Here is a 15,394-nt window from a genome sequence, read left to right as displayed (position 1 = left end):
TTGTTGTAGGTTGAATAATGATTCCACAAAACAAACCCACATCCTAATTCCTGGAACCTGTGAATGTTACCTGATATGGCAAAAGGGGACTTGGCAAATGCAACTAACTTGAGGGCTAAAATGAGAAGATCATCATAGAAGGGTCATAAATGCAATCACAAGTATCCTCCATAAGAGGGAAACTTCGAATTGACAGGCCAAAGAGAAGGCAATATGACAATGGTGGCACAGATTGGAATGATGCAGCCATAAGTCAAGAAATGCCAGCAGCCACAAGAAGCTGGAGGAGTCAAGGACTGCATTCTCCCAAAGCTTCCAGATGGAACACACAATCTGCTGACACTAGTGAAACATCTCAACTTCTGGACTCCAGACAAAATAGTTTGTTGTTTTGTTATTATTCGGTAAGTTTCTATTGCTTTAAAGCACCAAATTTGAGGTAGCAGCCACTAGAAACTTAACCAGCACTTATCATGCATCAGTCATTACCATGATGGTAGCGAAATGCTGATTTTCTAATTATATAATTCCTTCTTCTTTTGTAAAATGGCAGTCTGTTATAAGGAAAATCTTTCTATTCCAATCACGTACATTCATTCATTTATCCAGGATTTATGAATTCCTATTTCCTCCAATAGGCTTAAGTCTGTTACTATCTTGATTTTTAAGTTGTCCCAATTTGGCAATTTTAAGGCCCTCACACCAGTTTCTGTCATTTTGACATGACTTCCTCACTCTTCTAGAATTATAAGATATTTTAGGATCATCTTAGAATTTTCAAGCCTGCCAATCACATAAAAGCAAAACACATACAATTATGTATAGTACACAATTCCTGATAATAATAACAGCTATATTACTAAGTTTATGTATTTACTATACTTTAAAAAAAATTTTTAGTTGTTGACGGAGCTTTATTTTATTCATTTATTTATATACAGTGCTGAGAACTGAACCCAGTGCCTCACACTTGTGAAGCAAGCCCTCTGCCGCTGAGCCATGACCCCAGCCCCTATGTACTATACTTTTTATTGTTAGAATGTACTCCTGATTACTAGAGAAACAAGTTAAATCTAAAACAGTTGCCATGCTATGCTAGCAGCGGCTTCATTCTTTTCATGTTTGTATCTCTTGACTGCACCAAGAAGCCACATCCAACGATGACCTCTCCCATCTAGGCTTGTGTAAATGTACTCTATGATGTTCACACAATGACAAAATTACCTAAATGCATTTCTCAGAACAACCTCAGTCTTATTTGTGATGCTGGGGATTAAACCCAGGGCCTCCTGCATACAATCTACCACTGACCTACATCCCTAGCCCTGAAGTATCACAATCTTTAAGTGACATGATTAAAACTTTCAATTTAGAATTCGACACCTGATAAAACCAGCTTAACCAAAAGTCAAAATAAAGAAATTTTTACATAATAGTTTTGCCATTCAAACTCTCCCTTTAAGTTTCTAAAAGATGTGCTTTAGAAATTGACCAAGTTGGGGGCTGGGCTGTAGCTCAGTGGCAGAGTGCTTGCTTAGCATGTATGAGGCACTGGGTTTGATCCTCAGCACTACATAAAAGTAAAGGCATAAAATAAAGGCATTCTGTCCATCAACAACTACAAAAAAGAAAGAAAGAAAGAAAAAAAGAAAAAGATATTGACCAAGTTGGGCACAGTAGCACACATCTGTAATCCTAGTGATTAGAGAGGCAGAAACAGGAAGACTGCAAGTTGGAGGCCAGCCTTGGCAACTTAATGAGATCCTGTCTCAAAAACAAAACAAAACAAAACAAAGGTTGGGGATATAGTTCTGTAATAGAGCACCCTAGGGTAATAGAAGACCCTAGGGTTCAATCCTCAGCAATTAAAACAAAACTAAAAGAAAGAAAAATTGAACCAAAAAGAAAGGAGTGTGGCTAAAGAGGCAAAGGTGAGCTAACAAAATATAAGCAACCCTCAATAGGTGCTGACTCTAGGAGAGAATAAAGTTAACTGGAGGAAATAAAAAACAAAGTTGAACCTTCAATCCAAACAAAGTTTTAAGACTTTTTTTTTAACCATGGTAAAAACACATAAAAATATGACATGCTTTAGAACCTATGTTCACTCAAATATAGATTTTTTTTTAATTTAAGAATTACCCAGGAAAGCAGAAATAGAATATAAAGCTTACAAACCAGTAGGGGAAAAAGGAGGAAACTCAGTCAATCCCAGACAGGAAGAGAGAAAAATTAAAACAAACAAACAAACAAAATACGGAAATATAAAATTAGAAAAAAAGAATCAACACCAATTAAATCTCAAGTTGAATTTTATACCTATATGCTATTTATAAAAGTCATTCAAAATTTACAACAGAAAGGTTAAAAGTTAAAAGAAGGATAAACTGGGCGTGGTGGCACAGCCTATATAATCCTATCGTCTCAGTATGCTGAGGCATGAGGATCACAAGTTTGAGGCCAGCCTCAGCAACTTAGCAAGCCCTAAGCAACTTAGCGAGACCCTGTCAAAATAAAAAATAAAAAAGTAGAGAGATTGAGGTGTGGCTCAGTGGTTATGCACCCCTGGATTAAATCCCTAGTACCCCCAAAAAAGAAAAAAAACAAATACAAGAAGGATAAAGATACACCTAACAGAAATAAATTGAAAAGCTGCTTGGAAATATACAGATAATTTAACATACATTGATATATCCTTAGTCATACGGGTATGCTTGTCATTTTTGCATCTCATGTGTTTTGGTTACATCTTGTAATTGAAAAACTAGACAGGAAAATATTATATAAAGCACCTCCCCTGTAAAATGAATCATTTAGTAAAAGGAATAAGTTTTGTTCCCCACTGTACTTCTAGCATATAACATCTACTTGGGAGGCTGAGGCAGGAGAAGCACAAGTTTCAAACCCAACCTCAGCAACTTAGCAAGACCCTGTGTCAAAATTTTTTAAAAAACGCAAAAGGCTAGGGATGTTGCTCGTGGTAAAGTTCAATACTAGCACAAAAATAAATAATAATAAAAAAAAGACTCCAAAAAAAGGGACATCATTAGGGCTGGGGCTGAGGCTCAGCAATAAAGCACTCACCTAGCACATGCGAGGCCCTAGGTTCGATCCTCAGCACCACATAAAAATAAAGGTATTAAAAAAGGAACAGCTTATGTAATTAAATATATCTTTTTGTTGTAGTAAGTGACCTCTTCTCTTCATTAAAAGATACTAAAAACAGTGAAGAAATTAGAAATGAGGTCTGATGCAGTGGCACGAACTTTTAATCCCATCAACTCATGAGGTTAAGGCAGGAAGATCACAAAGTTTGAAGCCAGCCTGGGCAACTCAGCAAAACCCTGTCTCAAAATCTAAACAAATAAATATAGAGAGTTGGGGGTGTAGCTCAGTGGTACAGAATCTAGGGTTCAAAGCCCAGTATCAAAAAAAAAAAAAAAAAAAAAGAAAGAAAGAAAGAAAGAAAGAAAGAAAGAAAACGAAATTAGAAAAAAATTATAGTTATGCATTCTGCTTTTTGATCTGCTCTGAGATTTCCGATTTGTTGCCATATTTCTCTCAATACCACATTTTAGACACCTGAGCTCAAACTCATTACTGCCTTTTAAAAATTCCTAATTGAATTTTGGTATCTAATAAAAATTCTCTGTTCAAACTCCATTCTCTAATAAAATAAAACAGAAAACATAACACATACCTTCCATCTTTCAGAGTGTTAACAATAAATCGGTTAATTTGGCAAATACAATTACTGGACAACCGTTCTTCCTCAACAAGAGGGTTCAACTGTGTTGCCAACATAAAAGCTGAAAAGCACAAAGATTACTTTAGCCTCTAAAACAATTCAGTCTTAAGAATCTGAAAGCTAATTACAAAAAAAAGAATGACTTAAATATGGTCCTATTCAAGGGCTAATCAGATTCTGCCTACTCAAAAACAGTATAATCAACTATGTGTTCAACATCTGTTGCTATTCTTAAATGTATATATTTCTTAAAGGGCCAAAATTATTTTTTTTCATCATTTAGGTTTCTTGAAAAAACTAAAAAAGTCTTTTCTAGGTCTTTCACATTGTAACTAGAGATAGCAAGCCCATATTCTGAAAATTCTTTCCTGTCTTCCTTTTAAAGCTTCCTACACGGAAATAAAATCCCCAAAAATGCAAGTATAGGACAGCTAACCCATCACAGTCACTAAATGTCAATATCATCCTTAGGGAAATTAATCAAAGAAAACATAGAGCACCAGTTAGTGAAAATTAATTAAGCCAAGTGGCAGCTTTCCACTACATCCAGTCTATTGTTAGAACATTCTCCAAGAGCTGCAATTCTGAATAAAGTGCACAGTTAAGCAAATGCTGACTTCAGGAAGGTGCTAAAATATTGAAATCTAAGTACTAGTTGTACTTTTATTATTTAAATACAAATTCTTAGATTTATATATCATACTCACATGACAGAGTGTTCAATCCATCACTCATAAGCAGTCGATAGCGTGGTGGACTATTCCCTGTTGTGATGGGACGGATGTTCTAGGACAGAAAACTTGATTCATTAGCCAGATTTGCTGCCCAATCCCCAAAGATAAGTAAACCTTAGCGGTAGGACAGTGGGTTTGCCATTAGTTCAACATAAAATGAGGGGCTGGGGTTGTGGCTCAGTGGTAGAGTGCTTGTCTACCACATGTGAAGCACTGGGTTCAATCCTTAGCATCACATAAAAATAAACAAATAAAATAAAAGTATTGTATCTATCTTCAACTAAAAATATTTAAAAAAAAAAGAAGATGATAAGATTCTCATTCTCTTGCCACTTAAACCTAAACAAAAGAAAAAACTAGATTAGATGATTTTCCCACCAACCTCTCTCCTCAAACACAATACAGACCAGAATAAAATGAACTGCCAATACTTCTGTGTTCCCTTTTCCCTAACTAAAATTTGGCTGAAAATCATCCCCAAAATAATAATAATTTTAAAAAACAAGGTACCTAGTTTATACAAGATAATATATAGGAAACATGCTAAAAATAATAAATAAAAATTTAAAAAATCCTTGAACTGCAGGGGCTTACAATTGGGATGGAGATGGAAGCAGAAAGACACATGCAATAAATGCACCTAACGATATGGGGCAGAGCTGATACATTTACTTGAACTTGAAGTTCATTTTAGGTATCTCTCTGCAGGTTACACATAAGGCAGATTTAAACAAGATAAACCTAAAAGCAAAGTGACAAGTAAGAATTGTACTAATGCATTACAGTCATCGACCAACCATGGAAAAGAACATAGACACAAAGCTTTAAATCTGAACCCCCCAAAGGTTTAACTATAGCTCACATAATTTAAAAAAAAAAAAAGGCCTGGTTCCTTTCCCAGGTATGATGTGGACTGACCTACTTTTTTTTTTTTTGCAGTGATGGAAAGAATTTCCTGAAGTGGACAAATCTGTATGTTCTTCATCAAACTTATTTAACATGAGTCTAAAAAATGTTCAACATCCTGGGCTGGGATTGAATGTTCAACATCCTGGGCTAGGCAGGGGTAGAGCACCTGCCTAGCATGTGTGAGGCACTGGGATCAATCCTCAGCACCACATAAAAATAACTGAAATAAAGGTATCATGTCCATCTGCAAATAAAAATATTTTTTAAAAAAATTCAACATCCTGAATTGGAAAAAAATTTCTCCAAGACCTTACTGGAACAAATGGCAAACAACTATATAATAGCTAAAGGGAAAGAAAATTACATACAGAGGTACTTACAATGACCTGGAGAATAGGTTTTATGGATGTATCTCCCTGTTGCATTATGGCCTGAAAGAGTAAAAACAGATTGTAAGATATGCACTCAAATCACCATTAAAAACCAACATATTTTTTACAGTTTGGTATATGGAATAAACTACACATAATATTGTTGTAGGAATATGTAGGGCATGGTGGTACATGCCTGTAATCCCAGCAAAACTGAGTCAGGAAGATTTTCAAGTTCAAGGCCAATCTCAGCAATTTAGTGAGACCACAAGCAACTTATTGAGACTCTATCTCAAAATACAAAATAAAAAGGATTGGGGATGTGACTCAATGGTAAAATGCTTCTGGGTTTAATTACCAGTACCAAAAAAACAAAACAAAAAGAAGTCAGAGTCAGTCATTTGAAAAATCTAATTTATCACTCTGAACAAATCACAGGAATGCCTGTTTTCAAAGAAAACAACAAATAGTATCTGTTGCCAAAAGTAAAAGTGTTTCCTTGTAAAAATCAGAACTTTTGAATATTTACATTCACTACTATCAACTTTAAAGTTTCACAATACTTTCCTCATGAAATCACTGGTAATGTTAATGAATTTGAGTTTTTGAAATAGTAAAATACATCAACATTTGGAAGATCTGCATAATGTAATGAGCTAATATTTCCCAAATGACTAATACATGTTAAAAATAACACAAGGGGGGTGTGGCTGGGGTTGTGGCTCAGAGATAGAGCACTCACCTAGCATGCGTGAGGTACTCGGTTTGATCCTCAGCACCACATAAATAATAAAGGTATTGTGTCTATCTGCAACACACACACACACACACACACACACACACACACACACACACACACGGAGTTCAGTGTGGTAACACATCCCTGTAATGTCAGCTACTTCAGAGGTTGTGGAGGATTCAAAGTTTGAGGCCAGCCTGGATATAGCTCAGTAGCAGAGCAGCTGGGTTCAATCTCCAGCATCACCAAAGAGAGAGAGAGAGAGAGAGAGAGAGAGAGAGAGAGAGAGAGAGAGAGAGAGAGAAAGAGGGAGAGAGAGAGAAAAAGAAAGGGCCATAAAAGGATATTAAAACACTCCTCCCTTTTTCAATTACATTATCTTGTGTGAGGCCAGATTTTCTTCATATAATTCAAACCAAACTAGACTGAATGCAGAAGTGGATATGAAAACCTACATATCATGTTTTCTACCAAGCGCCAGATTAATGAGGTGTACAAAAATGTAAAACACACCACTTTTTCACTATTTTTGTTTTGAAATGTTTTTCACTAAATGTTACTTGTTTTAATGGATGACTGTACTATTATTTTAAATAAGCATTTTTAAACATCTTGGTTATAATTTCAAATTATAAATATTCAAATATAAACCAAAAAAAAAAAAAACCCACACACAAAAACACAAACTCCCAGTGGGCCTCAATGATTTTTAAGAGTCTAAAAATGATTCTAGGGCTGGGGCTATAGCTCAGTTGCAGAGCACTTGGCTAGCACGAGTGAGGCACTGAGTTAGATCCTCAGCACCACTTAAAAATAAATAAAATAAAGGTACCTGTCCATTTCCAACTACAAAAGAAATTTTAGGGGAAAAAAAAAAACAGTTCTAACAAAATTATGGATTGAATGTTTGTTTTTTAAATACTTATTTTTTAGTTGTAGTTGGACACAATACCTTTATTTCATTTATTTTTATGTGGTACTGAGGATTGAACCCAGGACCTCACACATGCTAGGCGCATGCTCTACTATGAGCCACAACCCCAGCCCCTGGATTGAATGTTTGTGACTTCCCAAATTGATATGTTGAAACCCTATTCTCCAATATGATTGCATTAGGTAAAGCCACCGGGAAGCAACTAGTTTTAAATGAGGTCATAAACCCTCCCGCAATGGGATAAGAGACCAGTGCTCTCTTCCTGCAAAAGCACAGACATCTATGAACATATAGCAATATGAAAGCAGTCTAAAAGCCAAGAAGTGGGCTCTAACCAAGAATCAAACCTACTGGTATCTTGATCTTGGACTCCCAGTCTCCAGAAATTAAAAAAAAAAAAAAAAAAAATAGTGTCTGTTTAAGCCATCAGGGCTATGGTATTTTTTTATAGTAGCCCCAGCTGACTAAGAAGATACACAGTCTAAGAGTAAAGAATACAGCTAGTCATCAATAGAGATAAATATGAATCAAGAAATAAAATACATAAATAATCCAAAAGTCAGGAAACCTAAAAACAAAAAAACCAAACCAAATAGAAAACAAGTAGCAACACAAAAAATTTAAAACCTAATTATATTAGGTGTAAGAGGTTTGAGCATTCCAACTAAATGGCAGAAATTGTCAGAATGAACTATTTGCTGTCCACAAGAAAGGCAATTTAAACATTAAAAGTCAAACACTAGGCCGTGGTGGTGCATGCCTGTAATCCCAGAGCTTGGGAGGCTGAGGCAGGAGGATCACAAGTTCAAAGTAGCCTCAGCAAAAGCAAGGTGCTAAGCAACTCAGTGAGACCCTGTCTCTAAAGAAAATACAAAACAGGGCTGGGGATATGGCTCAGAGGTTGAGTGCCCCTGAGTTCAATTCCCAGTACCCCCCCAAAAAAGTCAAGCATTGGGCAACGCACAATAGTGCAGGCCTGTAATCAGAAACTTGGGAGGTTAGGCAGAAGGATGGCAATTTAAGGTCAGCCTGAGCGATTTAGCAAGACTCTCAACTCTGTCTCAAAATAAAAAATAAAAAGGGCTGGGAATGTAGCTCATTGGGAGAGCAACCCTGGGTTCAATCCCCAGTACCCGCTCCAAAAAACTATGAAAGTGAAGTACCACTTTGTCTTTCCCAATTTGTCTTAAAGTCTCAAGGCAATAGCTATAAATTAAATGAGGACTACCATTTGTGATCACTTCCCAGGCTTCACAATTTATTCAAATAATCACTTGACTCTTGGAGGGCACAGAAAGTTATATTAACTAAATAAACAAAAATGTAAACATACATATATAATTATTTATAATAGGAAATATACACTAAACATTTACTGTATCAGGCACCACCTGTAATCCCAGTAACTAGAGGCTGAGGCAGGAAGATCGCAAGTTTGGTAAAGCTTTTGGTAAAGCCTCAGCAGTTTACCATGTATCAGGCAGCGGGCTAAGCACTTTAAAATGTAATAACATGGGCTGGGGATATAGTTCAGTTGACAGAATGCTTGCCTTGCATGCACAAGGCTCTGGGTTCAATCCCTAGCACCACACACACAAAAAAGTAATAATGCACTTAATCCTCCCACTAATCTACAAGTAACAGGTATCATTTCCCTTGTTTTACAGGAAAGGAAAAGAGGTTAGTATCTAGCCCAAAGTCACACATCTAATAAGCAATAAAGAGAAATTAAGGTCTCAAAGTAAAGACATTTAAACCAGCTGTGGTGGTACATGCCTGTAATCTCAGTGGCATAGGAAGCTAAAGCAGTAGGATTGCAAGTTCAAAGCCAGCCTCAGCAATTTAGCAAGGCCCTTAGCGACTCAAGAAGACTGTCTCAAAATTAAAAAGGCTGGGGATGGGCTAGGGTTGTGGCTCAGTGGTAGAGCGCTCGCCTCGCACGTGAGAGACTCTGGGTTCTATCCTCAGCACCACATAAAAATAAATAAACAAAAATAAAGATATTGTGTCAATGTATAACTAAAATACATAAATAAATAAATAAATAAATAAATAAATAAATAAATAAATAAGGCTAGGGATGAGAGTTGGGGACTGGGGTTGTGGCTCAGTGGTAGAGCACTTGCCTAGCATGTGTGAGGCACTGGGTTCGATTCTCAGCACCACATATAAACAAATAAATAAATAAAGGTCCATCAATAACTAATAATAAAATTTTTTAAAAAAGGACTGGGGATGTAGCTCAGTGGTTAAGCCCCTGGGTTCAACCCCTGGTACCAAAAAAAAAAAAAAAAAAAAATTATTTGTTTAGTAAGGAAAGTCAAATGAAGACTTTCCTGAAACAGTAATTGATCTGAATTTGAACATTATGTTAGCTAGTGAGGTAGGAGTCAAGAACAATCCAGGCAGAAGAAAAAGAATGATCAGGACACTGAGAGAAAGCAAAGGTAGACAGTATACAGGCTAGATGGGAATGGTGGGAGCACGGTATGCCAAGTGAGAGCAGCCGGGGCAAGAAATGATGGTGCCAGTGTGGGTGGAGAAAAGTCAATGGGCTTAGAAGATCTATATGGAGATAAAATACACTTCACTTAGTAATGAACTGGTCAACCAGAGCAATGAAGAATGTAGAAAGAATGACTCCTCCATTTCCTGCTAGGATAACTTTCTAAAGGTATCATTCGCTGAGACAAGTACATCAAGAGGTCCCCTTATGTAATGCATTTGCTGAATTTGAGATGGCTTTGAGAATCAAGAAGGCAGACAGACTACAGAAGCTCGTCTTTTAGAGTAAAGGTAGCTGGCACAAAGGAATTAGTGCGACTGACATCTAGATGGCAATGAAATTGCCCAGGGAGAAGAGGACCTAGAGGGAATCTGGAGTGAACAGAAATTTACAAAAAGAGGCCTACAAATACGATGGGAAAGACTAGCTGAGCCACAGAACCCAGAAGACGACAGTGTTAGCAAAAGGCAGCACGGATCAATACAGGCCCAAACAATTCTGAGTATTCATCTAAGTCGAAATTTGAAAAGCGGCTGTCGAACTTGGCGACTTGGACGGGTAACTTTCGCCAGTTTTCTATAGTGATCAGAGGACTGTCTGATTGGAGAGGGCTAGTGGGAGGTACGGAAATGAAATAGGGGAAAGCAACAACTCTACGAAAGTTTGGGTGTGGATGGGGGAAGAGTTGGAGACAATGTGGCCGCAGGTGGACGATGGGGGGGGGGTCGTTTATTTTGTTTTCTTAATTAGAAAAGTGAGCCTGTTTAAAAGACAAGGAAAAAATCCTTTCAGGAAGCATAGAGAGAGACCCTAAGCTGTCCTCCCCACGGTCCTCCACTTCTCCCCCTCCAGCGTTCCTTCCCCATAGCCTGCGGCTTCCTCCCGCTCCGCTCCCCACAGCTCCAGGCCTACAGCCTCCCGAAGCCACCGGCTCGGTTTCCTGATGTCTTCTCACCGCAATGGCCCCCTCGCTTAAGGGTCCAACCATGGTTCCAGGGCTCTAACTCCCGCGCTCGCGCTCCTCGGCTCCCCAACTTCACTACCGGGGTCCCGCGGGCTGTGCAGCGATTGGCCGGAGAAACTGTGCGCGCCACTCCCGCCCCCGACGTGTGCGCGACGCTGGGGCGGGCCTAGGCGCCGAGCAGCCATCGTATTGGTCGAGACTCGATGGGCGGTCCACGTGATTCGCCCGTGGTTGGGTCCGAGGCCAGGTGGCGGGATGGCGGGTCCTGGGGGTGAGGCACGGATCCAAATTGCGCGCGCAGTGATTGGCGGGAGCCCCTGAAGGCGCCGGCGCCCTCTTCCAGGTCCTTTCGCAGCGGGGTTTCGGAAGCGTACCAGCCAAGGCCTTTGGCCTATGGGCCGCAGGGTAGCCCAGAGAATAGAGTTGTTTTCTGATAACTGTTCTAAATATAGTCAAAGCAGTGACCTGGTTCTGGTTCTTTCGGCAACCCACTGCAGGCCTCCCGCCTGTGCCAGGCCCAGAGCTTGGCACCGTGGGATCCCTGAAGGTAAAGAAGCCTCAGATGTGAGCGCAGTCTGTTTGGGGAATTTCTACCCAGAGGAGCCCACACTCAAGGTAGACAAGGTATGGGCCCCCAGTGTGATGCATCACAGGTGGAAAATTAGGAAGGCAACCCAGACGAAGTGCCATTTGAACCGAATCCAGTAAGTGTGGGTATTTGCTAGGTGGACTCCAAGTGACTGTGGATTCTGGAAGAACAAATGGCCTATGCAAAAACATTGGAGACAGGAAATTACCTGGCAAGCCTGGGAATAACAATGAGTAGCTCAGTATGATAGGATACTGAGGAAGAGGAGAATTAGAAAATAAGCCAAAGATCAAATAATGACGAATTTGTACTGGGTTTCCCTGTATGCTAGGAGGAACGAATTGACAGAGGACTGAGGTCTCTCCCAATGTGTGGAGTAGATTTGAAAGGGAAGGAAGGTTGGGATTGAGAGTATGGAGACTGTTATAACACTCTGGAAAGAATCCTCCAATGAGCTGTGAGTGGCATAGGCCTGTGATCCCAGTTACTCAGGAGGCTGAGGCAGGAGGATCACAGATTCAAAGCCAACCTGGGCAATTTAGCCAGAGACAGACAGAGACACACACACACACACACACACACACACGATGGTGAGAGCTTTGATGGAAAGAAGGATCTGGAGATTGAAGCAGAAAACTGATTTATGGAGAGATATATTTAACCTAATAGTTGCTAGTGTGAGTGGAAAATAAAATCTGGAGTGACTTGGGCAACTAGGGAAGATGGAAATTAAAAAGGACTGGGATGGTAGCTATCTACTGTTATCTGATTGTCTTTGTATAACCACTACCTACCATAATTCCTGGAACAAAGTAGGCTTTTGATAAATGTTTCTGACTGAGTTTGTTGAGTGGATTGGCATGACAAAATATTGATCCTTCTTCAGCATATGAACAATTACAGTAGAAGACCATAAGAATCGATTTTGTTGCTTTACATTTGCTTGGATGAAATCTTGATTTTTCTAGAATTATGCATTTGTAGAAATCTGAATTCTTCATTTCTTATTCACTTTACAGACCTGAAATAGAATGGATCTGCCTGTGGATGAATGGAAATCATACTTATTTCAGAAGTGGACTTTACTCCCGAAGTCTGTTCAGGTCACCATTTCCAAAGCAAAGACTTTGAGTGATATCTTTCTTCACTCCTCTTCGCTTCTTCAGTAAGTGAATGGAAGCTTTAACCAGGGAAGTTTCAATCTGAGAAATGTTCTCTTTTGTCATTTGCTGTGAAGTAATATTTCTTTGATGGAAAGGTTAAATAACTTCAGATTTATGTATTTTAGGGAATTTAGCAGTTCTTGCTGTTGTGGTAATTTATTGAACATAGAAAACTAATTGATGTGAGTTTTGGGAGAAGAGTAACATGATCTGATTATATTTTAAAACAGAGATTAGCAAAACTACAGCCCAAAAGGTAAATCTATCCCACTTCCTGTTTTGTGTAGCCCACAACTAGTAATGGTTTTTACAGATAAATAGTTGCAATTGATTTGATGATAAGAAACACAGGCTTTGTACACTAAGCAAAATGGTGCCCATTTAAAAAAAAAAAAGAATTTCAGTTTTTGCAATAGTAGACCTGAATTATAAAAAAATTGTTATCTATTATAATTATATTTTGAATTTTGTCAATAAAAAGGTTTGGGAAATTTATTTTTGTTATGTAAGTACCTTTGTAAGAGCTTTGGTTTTGTCTCTTGGCTCACAAAGCCTAAATATTTACTCTCTGGCCTGTACCAAAAAAGTTTGCTGGCCGTTGTTTTAAAGGAATACCCTGACTGCTGAGTTGAGGATAGACAGGAGAGTAGCAAGGGTGGGAGCAGAGAGGACTGGAGGGCAGTTGTATTAACCCAGGTGAGAGACAAGATGATGATAACTTGGGCCAGAGTGGCAGTTGTGGGGAAGGGGAGAAGCAACTGGATTCTGAGGTATATATTTAATAGCTTTCCTGACAGGTGGAATGTAGTGTGTTAGAGAATATAAAAAGCAACACTCTGGAAGTAGAAGAATGACATTGTCATCATTAGGGAAGGCTACAGAGGTGGCTGTTTCAGGAAGAAAGACGAGGGCTTCATATTGGAGTTTTAGATATCTAGTAGACTCCCTCAGCTAGTTTTAGATATCTAGTAGACTCCCTCAGCTAAGAATGTTTTGTTTTGTTTGCTCGTTTTACAGATTACATTTGCAATTGGTGATATCTAAATGAGTGTGGAGTTTAGGAGAGAGGCCTGGGGTAGAGATACAAATATGAAAGTTGAGCCAAGTTCGCTGGTGCACACCTTTAATCCCAGCAGCTCAGGAAGCTGAGATAGGAGGAGCATGAGTTCAAAGCTAGCCTTAGCAACTTAGCAAGGCCCTAAACAACTCAGTGAGACTATGTCTCTAAAAATAATTTAAAAAAAATAAAAGGCTGGGGATGGGGCTGGGGATGAGGCTTAGTGAATGCCCTGTCTTCAGTATATATATACATACACACACACACACACACACACACAAATATTAATGTTGAACATGGCTTTAAGAGCCGTGAATCTGGATAAGTTCACCAAGCAAGAAGGTATAGATACTTATTGCATATGATACACTTTGATATTTTCTCTTCTACTTATCTCATTTTAAAAATGCTAATCAGGACCCACTAAATTAATTTCATGACCCACTGAGTCATGACCTATAGTTTGAAAAATAATATCTAAAGCTCTACAGGATCTGTGGATTTCCATTGCAGAACTTCCAAAAATAGAAAACTTCTGGTAAAACTTTGGAAAATAGATAGCTGTCCCAATACAGTTTATTCACAGCAAAATGTAATAATCAATGAGAATTGACAGCAATATAAATTAAAGAAGAGATTTCCTGGTTGTTTAATATTGAATTCCTTAAGACTCCAGCATGGGTTTTCTTTCCTGTTTACTGTATTCTCAACTGAGGTGGTCACATTCACACCTATGACTTCAGTTATCTCCTGTATACTGATCACCTTTAAAATCATTATCTCTAGCCCTTACCTCTGTTCTGAGACTCAGATATTTGAATCCAACTGACTGCTTGAAAGTCTCAAAGATACTTAAAATCCAGCCGGGTACCGTGCTGCATGCCTGTAATCCCAGTGGCTTGGGAGGCTGAGACAGGAGGATCACAAGTTCAAAGCCAGCCTCAGCAAAAGCAAGGCACCAAGCAACTCAGTGAGAACCTATTTCTAAATAAAATACAAAATAGGGCTGAGGATGTAGCTCAGTGGTCAAGTGCCCCTGAGTTCAATTACAAATACTCCCCCCAAAAAAGATACTTAAAATCCAGTGTATTCAAAACCAAACTCAGGATCCCACCCTCAAAATTATATTCTCTTGGGCTGGGGATGTGGCTCAGGCGGTAGCGCGCTCGCCTGGCATGCGTGCGGCCCGGGTTCGATCCTCAGCACCACATACCAACAAAGATGTTGTGTCAGCCGAGAACTAAAAAATAAATATTAAAAAAATTCTCTCTCTCTCTCTCTCCTCTCTCACTCTCTCTTTAAAAAAAATTTATATTCTCTTTCAGTGATTCCTATCTTAGTGAATTGCATTAGCTTGTTTTCATTCATTATATTCAACAAGAAACCTAAGAGCCATTCCATATTAAACACTGAACTCATGATCTTCTCCCATGCTATGTCATATCATTTTATGTAATCTCTTAATGAATTGCACTATATCTGTCCAGAAACCTAGGAGTCATGTCTAATCTTTCCCTTTCCCTCACATCCCACATTATTCTCAAATCTTGTCTATTGTAGTACTGTGAATGCTATGTTTCTTTGGCATATGTAGTTTTGCTTCTGGATAGGATATGATAGATCACAGAAGGCAACATTCTCAATGCAATTAAAAATCTTTTATTTAATAAATGTTTTTAA

The 15,394-nt window shown here is 38.6% G+C and overlaps 2 protein-coding genes across 14 annotated transcripts in view; one reads left to right on the top strand and one right to left on the bottom strand.

The window, feature by feature from the left end:
• Rpa1 (replication protein A1) overlaps positions 1 to 11,053 on the bottom strand; it is a 54,689-nt gene extending 43,636 nt beyond the window's left edge. The window contains exons 1-4 of one of the 2 annotated variants that reach the window (XM_078042626.1): positions 10,897 to 11,053; positions 5,772 to 5,822; positions 4,456 to 4,534; positions 3,701 to 3,809 (exon numbers count right to left, since the gene is read on the bottom strand). In XM_078042626.1, coding sequence (XP_077898752.1) covers positions 3,701 to 3,809; positions 4,456 to 4,534; positions 5,772 to 5,822; positions 10,897 to 10,929 — 272 coding nt within the window. In that variant the 5' untranslated portion in view covers positions 10,930 to 11,053. Of the gene's footprint in view, positions 1 to 3,700; positions 3,810 to 4,455; positions 4,535 to 5,771; positions 5,824 to 10,896 lie in introns of those variants that run through there. The other variant, XM_078042627.1, reaches the window with a different exon arrangement.
• A 52-nt stretch (positions 11,054 to 11,105) lies between these two features.
• Positions 11,106 to 15,394, top strand: part of Smyd4 (SET and MYND domain containing 4) — a 61,140-nt gene continuing 56,851 nt past the window's right edge. For 2 of the 12 annotated variants that reach the window (XR_013436255.1, XR_013436249.1), the window contains exons 1-2: positions 11,190 to 11,529; positions 12,514 to 12,659. Coding sequence is in view for 2 of the 12 variants with exons in the window: in XM_078042625.1 (XP_077898751.1) it covers positions 12,526 to 12,659 (134 nt within the window). In the remaining 10 variants the exon portion in view is untranslated. Of the gene's footprint in view, positions 11,610 to 12,513; positions 12,660 to 15,394 lie in introns of those variants that run through there. The other 10 variants (XR_013436258.1, XR_013436256.1, XR_013436253.1 and 7 more) reach the window with 9 other exon arrangements.

This window comes from Ictidomys tridecemlineatus, chromosome 3 (genome assembly GCF_052094955.1).
Source record: "Ictidomys tridecemlineatus isolate mIctTri1 chromosome 3, mIctTri1.hap1, whole genome shotgun sequence".
In the NCBI taxonomy this organism is placed as follows: Eukaryota; Metazoa; Chordata; class Mammalia; order Rodentia; family Sciuridae; genus Ictidomys; species Ictidomys tridecemlineatus.
This window is presented reverse-complemented; position numbering and strand designations above follow the sequence as displayed.